Consider the following 6,996-nt stretch of genomic DNA (forward strand, 5'->3'; position numbering starts at 1 on the left):
TAAATTGGTGGACTAACCACTATAAAATCGCCATTCTCTAGAAAACCGGAGTCAACAAAGCTTTCAAACTTTTTTGACCTTCATCATATGTTAGTGAACGATGCAACTATGCATTAAAACAGTATTTTCATATTTTTGAATTTTTCTTAAAATTTATATGTTAACCCTTACTAAAATATTGATTTTTTCGCTAAATGTTATGTATACTGAAACCTATGATCTTTAGTGTTGTTTTAAAATTTATAAACACATTATACATTTGTTTTAACATATATTAAACTCTCTATCATGGTACATGAGCATCGTTTTAATTTTTTGTCAATTAATTTAATAAAACTTTATAATACTCACTAAATTGGTGAACTAACCACTATATAATCGCTATTCCCTAGAAAAACGGAGACAACAAAGGTTTCAAACCTTTTTGATATTCATCATAGGGTAGTGAAGGATGCGACTAAGCATTGAAACAATATTTTCATTTTTTTGAATATTTTTCAAAATCCATGTGTTAACTCATACAAAAATATTGAGTTTTTCGGTAAATGTTCTATATACTGAAGTCTATGATCTTTAGTGTTGTTTTAAAATTTCTAAACACATTTTACATTTGTATTAATGTATATTAAACTCTTTTTCATGGTACATGGGCATCGTTTTAATTTTTTGTCAATTAATTTAGTAAAACTTCATAATACTCCTTAAATTGGTGGACTAACCACTATAAAATCGTTATTTTCTAGAGAAACGGAGACAAAAAAAGTTCCAAACCTCTTTGACATTGATCATATGTTAGTGAAGGATGCAACTATGCATTAAAACAGTATTTTCATATTTTTGAATTTTTCTCAAAATCTATGTGTAAGCCTATGATCTTTAGTGAAGTTTTAAAATTTCTAAACACATTTTACATTTGTATTAATGTGTACCAAACTCTCTTTCATGGTACATGGACATCTTTTTAATTTTTTGTCAATTAATTTAATAAAACTTCATAATACTCCCTAAATTGGTAGACTAACCCGTATAAAATCGCTATTCTCCAGAAAACTGGAGACAACAAAGGTTCCAAACCTCTTTGACATTCATCATATGTTAGTGAAGGATGAAACTATGCATTAAAATAGTATTTTCATATTTTTGAATTTTCTCAAAATCTATGTGTTAACCCCCCTACGAAAATATTGAGTTTTCGGTAAATGTTCTATATACTGAAGCCTATGATATTTAGTGTTGTTTTAAAATTTATAAACACATTCTAGATTTGTATTAGTGTATATTAAACTCTCTTTCATGGTACATGGGTATCGTTTTAATTTTTTGTCAATTAATTTAGTAAAACTTCATAATACTCCCTAAATTGGTGGACTACCCACTTTTTTTTTATCAAACCAAATTCATTAAATTTAGAGTCTTGGAACACACGGAACAAACTAGACCTCAGACAGAGGAAGGTTTTGCAACTCAAACAGCGCTGATTTCGCTAAGATATCAGCCGCTGCAGTGGATTAACCATTATAAAATCACTATTCTCTAGAAAAACAGAGACAGCAAAGGTTCCAAACCTTTTTGACCTTCATCATATGTTAGTGAAGGATGCAACTATTTATTAAAACAATATTTTCATATTTTTGACTTTTTCTCAAAATCTATGTGTTAACCCCTACGAAAATATTGAATTTTTCGGTAAATTTTCTATATACTGAAGCCTATGATGTTTTAAAATTTCTAAAAACATTCTACATTTGTATTAATGTATATTAAATTCTATTCATGGTACATGAGCATCGTTTTAATTTTTTGTCAATCAATTTAGTAAAACGTTATAATACCTCCTAAATTGGTAGACTAACTAATATAAAATCGTTATTCTCTAGAAAAACGGAAACAACAAAGTTTCCAAACCTCTTTGACATTCATCGTATATTAGTGAATGATGCATCTGTGCATTAAAATAGTATTTTCATTTTTTTGAATTTTTTTCAAAATCTATGTGTTATTCTAAACCAAGGTAATAGTTTAATGAATAAATAATGAATTGTCTTTTTATTGTTATTTGTACAATCCAAAGTATTTATACATTTCGTACAATGACTTCTCGTTGTTAAACTAGGAGTGAGCTGTAGTTTTTGAATATGAAAAGTAGTTTCACGCTTTTGCCATCTTCTTGAGCAGCTTTGAGACGAGGATTGCTTGTGAATAATTTATATAATATTTTCAGAAGTATTTTGTAGAATTTTTTAATTTGTGGTCGTGTTAAACATGTTTGTATGTGTATTTGATAATGTTGTAGTTCTTTGAGGCATCTTTGATGGAACTCTATTTTTCTCCACTACAATTTAACTAAAATAGAGTAACTTATATGATTTTCTGGTCACTGCATGTGATTAATATTAAGATTTGAACAATATATTTTCTTTGACCAAATTTACAAAATGACTTAATTGGTCAAATATATAAATAAATATCATTAATTTGCATGTATCGATATGGAAAGATCAATTAAAATAAAATAAAATAGAAATGGAAATTTATGATTTCCCAAGACTAAAAGTTTTATAAACAGAGCTTTTTTACAAGAGATGAAAAGCTAAGGATATTTCTCTTGCTATATATTTTGTACAGAAGAAAAATTATGGCGAACACACAAAAGTTGGTGATTTTTTCTCTTGTTGTGATATTAGCAGCTTTAATGTTTAACACCAACATTTTGGTTTCAGGTATGTTGAAATTTTACTGTAGTTATTTTTTTTTAGTTAGACATGATGGTTTAAAGACAATAATTGAAGAACTAACAAATATCGTATATGTTGTGTGGGTTTGTGTAGGTGGGGAATAGGGCTGGGACTTCGGATATTCGGTTCGGGTTCGGATAAGATCCGATCGGGTCCGGGTTTTTCGGATAAATGAATTCTATACCCAATGGGTACTTAGTAAATTTCGGTTCGGGTTTCGGATCGGGTACTACCGGTTTCGGGTCGGTTCCGGGTACCCGTTTCTTATGTGAATTATATAAATATTTACAAAATAAAATAATTATATACCAGTTTTTTATTTATTTATTTTATTTTTTAAAAAAAAGTTAATAGAAATCGTATATATATTAGTAATATGTATTAAATACAACGAAGTTGAACTAGTCTAGTGGTATTGCAGTTGTTGCTTTGCCTATCCAACTCGGGTTCAACCCTCAAAAGATACAAATCTATGTTTTTTAAGCATAGAATTCGGGTTAAACGGGTACCCGTTCGGTTTCGGGTAAAAACCGGAACCGAACCGATACCCATGGATAATTAACACTAATACCCATCGGATAAATTGCCTAGAACCGAAACCGAACCGAACCGGTCCATTTCGGGTCGGTTCCGGTTCGGGTATTCGGTTATGGATAAAAATCGCAGGCATAGTGGGGAACACGAGAAAAAAATCAAGTATACTTACTGCGCTAAGACTTTATGCACGGACAGCTACTTACCTCATATGTGCTTTTTTGATTGTACTACTAAAGGGTTTCAAACCGGAACTTGTATAGTCCCTTCTCCTAATACTCCACTAAGATGTTGTTGTGGTACCTTGTAGGTTGTGGCCATCATCTACCTAATCTAATAAAATGATTTAAGAGCTTCATTTATACTTTTCTAGGTTGGCATGATTAATAATGACTGCAAAATACTACTTTTTTTTTTTTGCCAACTGATATTTTTATTGAACAAGAAAATTTTGAGAGAACATTAAAAACCCACAACAAAGGGCATTCATAAGGCATGCAAGTCCACAGCATAAACCGAAAAAGCGAAGCCCAACAATAGCCCAAGTTCACTCATATCAAAGGAAGAAACAGTCACATTTCTACCACGTGTTCAAAGCACGAGAACGAAGGCCACGTGCTGGAAGGAGACACCACCGTCTTCCCAAATTGCAAAACGTCGCCGGAAACACGGCAACCACCAGAACCTAACCGGGAGAAGTACAACCACCACACCCAAAGAAACTAAGCTTTAATGCACACACACTTTCATCGCATCAATTTCATCAAACGGAGAGCGCCAATCGACTCTATGTCGAGATCTCACCCATACCCCATCCACAACAAACACACACACACAAACAAGCATTAAGTATCTACTCTTGGCGTGACGGGGCATCGTATCGATGAAGCATTTCGCTAAATTTTAACGCCTCACCACCACTTTCTTGCTCTTTCATCTTTTCAAACATATACTCTTTCTCTGCCTCTGCTTCCCTCAGCCTCTGTTTCAAGTAGTTACTCACGTACTCCTCCTCTGTCTTCTCCCTTTTCGCTTTCACAATCCTCTCCAACCTCTCTGCTTCCACTTTCGCCTGGTTTGCTTTCAACTGAAACATCTCTGCCTCTGCTTCTTTCAGCCTCACGATCCTCCCCACCTCTTCTATCTGTTGTTTCTTCTTCTCCATCTCCAGCTTCAGCTCCGACACTTCCTTTGCTTTCTCTTCCATCTCTCTCTCGCATTCTTCAAGCCCCAACAGCGCTTTGTTGTACATCCTCGTCTTTTCCTCGCCTACTATCTCCATTTTCCTCAGTGTTTGCTTTACAACTTCAGCAATACGGTTGCATGCATCTTGAGGTGCGATCATTCCCTCGTTTTCAAGGCTCTTTGGAGAGTCCACTTCACTTTCTTGACACACAAAAGATGGTCAACACAAAAGCAACATTTATTATGATTATACAATGTTCAGAAAAATCGCTAGGCGGTAATACAAACTTTACTTTGTATAAACTTAGGGGGTGGACTATTTCGGGATCTAGACCTTAACAAATTATTTGTTTAATTATTTATAGATTACATGTTTATATCAATTATTATAATTTTTAAATTAAATTATTTTGATGAATTATAAAACTAGATATACAGAAAAACGAAATCTGACAAATCTGTGGACTTAATTATTACTTGATTTAACCGAGTTACACCAATTTAGATCGAATTAGACAAATTTAAACCGATTACGTTTTAAACTGATTGGATTTCAAGAAAATAATTCCGGTTATAACCAATCTACCGTCTAAGGCTGGCGTCTAGGTACCGCCTATACCAATTTTTAGAACATGGTGATTATATAGATGACAGGCGAGTGGGCTTACCTTGGAAAAACATCAGTAACAATTTGGCAGCTGTTGCTTCTGCCAAGCCACCTTTAATCTTGTTGATAAGTTCCTCACATTTGCAGACCAGTTTCTTGCCTCTTGTATCTTCCCCTCCACGGAAAATCCTACTCACAAAATCGAGTTCCTTCATCAAACCCTCCCTATCCCAATTTGGTGCACAGTGCTGAAACACATCTCTAACCCAACCTAACAGCTCAGAAGTACGGTTGCACGCACGGCACTTGAACAGCATTTCTTCCTTGGAGATCTCTCCCTCCCTAATAGCACAATCCGTATGAGCCCAATGAGAACACACATCACAGCCAATCCAGCGGCATGTGTTGACTTGAAAGTCGAACTTGCTACAGATCACACACATGCAAAGGTTGCAGAAGCCTTTCCTATTGGCACATATCTCGCAGGGACAATCATCAGCCGGGAGTTGGTTTTGGCAAGATGTGTTTATGCATCTCTTGTGAAAGATGTGGGGATCAGTTTGTAGTTGCTGGCGTGGAGGTAGCATCTGGTGAGGGAGATTGGATCCAGATGATGTGCCCATCTGCAGACACCGAAGAAGTAAGGTCAATGCGAAGTTCATATTTGACCAAACACACAAAAATATTTTATATATTAATTTCCAAAATATTAATCATGATATTTGTTTACCAGCTAATGACGTTGTGAGCATAAAACCTTTAAGTATTCAATTCATCCAGAAAAAAGAACTAATCACGTTTCATAATTACTTAAAAATACACATTTACAGACAAAACTACATCCTATATTTGATTGAGCTGAGACCAATCACTAGTGGAAGCTCAAACACAAAGACAGGACATGATAACACAAAAGTTGATCGAATCTTTTTGGCTCGTTGATTGAGCGCAAGAAAAAGTCAAATACGAATCCTTGATATTATTGCTAGTACCTCGTAATAGCACACATTCATCAACTGTATTAACCCTCAAAACTACGTACTGGAAGGAGCACCGGGAAAATCTAAAGAACTCACCGGAGATATGATTACGAGCCGTAGAGGACCAAAGAAGAAGAAGCCTGAGACACAATGGAAGCTCCTTATTTATTTATTTTTTATTTTTTCTATTGAAGAAGATGCTACAGGTGCAGGTTCTGAATGACTAACGATTAACCTGACCAGACGGTAACGGTAACCGTCGATTTGTGTTGAGCGTTGACTTATAGTTTTAATTTCGTGCAGTAAAGCCTCAAAACTTTTCCTTAAAAAACAAAACAAGATTTATCCTTTCAAATCAAGGAGTCAACGCTAATAAGATTATTATAAGATTATTATAACGAGGAACAAATTAATTTTAATAGCTCAACATTCTCAATCTGTCCATCATAGCTAGAGAATATCATTGGCTCATTGCTCCCATTGATGCTAAAATGCAAAAAATCTGGAGTTCTACTTATGCTGCTGCTGCTACTAAACAAAGAAGAATATGATGGTATGAGAAACTGAGAATCGTTACAGGCCAGAGGATATTAGGCTTCTGTTCATTTCTTCCCATCCACTTCGACTGGTTCAACCACTTCAGCTTCTAAGAGCTCTGCATTGTGAGAATGTGCCATATGCTGCTGCTGCGGCTGAACCTCAGGGCTTGACCATTTCCCGGAAAGAGCAACACCCATCATCTCATATATCTTCCCACCAAGCTCTGCTGGATTCTCAGGCTGTATGTATATTCACAAACAACAAGGTTCTTACTAATCTTCTAACACCTCATTTCAGAGGAAAAATGGAAAGAATGAGTTAATATAGACTGCAGCCAGAGGCTTACCGTGAACCCACTAGAAACTAGTGCTGCATCATACATAAGATCTATGGCTCTCATCGCATCTTCATCGTT

General features: G+C 34.9%; 1 protein-coding gene across 1 annotated transcript; it reads right to left on the reverse strand.

The window, feature by feature from the left end:
* Positions 1 to 3,748: 3,748 nt before the first annotated feature.
* LOC106321098 (protein OBERON 1-like) lies at positions 3,749 to 6,996 on the reverse strand. The gene is made up of 4 exons (XM_013759414.1): positions 6,928 to 6,996; positions 6,138 to 6,820; positions 5,123 to 5,684; positions 3,749 to 4,655 (listed from the first exon to the last, which is right to left on the reverse strand). Exons 3-4 carry the CDS (start codon positions 5,682 to 5,684, stop codon positions 4,123 to 4,125), a joined length of 1,095 nt encoding a protein of 364 aa, XP_013614868.1. The 5' UTR covers positions 6,138 to 6,820; positions 6,928 to 6,996; the 3' UTR covers positions 3,749 to 4,122.

Source organism: Brassica oleracea, unplaced genomic scaffold, assembly GCF_000695525.1.
Source record: "Brassica oleracea var. oleracea cultivar TO1000 unplaced genomic scaffold, BOL UnpScaffold01223, whole genome shotgun sequence".
Classification (NCBI taxonomy): Eukaryota; Viridiplantae; Streptophyta; class Magnoliopsida; order Brassicales; family Brassicaceae; genus Brassica; species Brassica oleracea.

What these genes read in the sequence shown, in the direction of transcription:
- LOC106321098 (XM_013759414.1), bottom strand. Translation starts at nt 5,684, where the DNA reads ATGGGCACATCATCTGGATCCAATCTCCCTCACCAGATGCTACCTCCA. An exon ending in GTTACTGATGTTTTTCCAAG is followed by an intron (nt 4,656 to 5,122) that starts GTAAGCCCACTC and finishes TTGTGTGTCAAG; the next exon opens with AAAGTGAAGTGGACTCTCCA.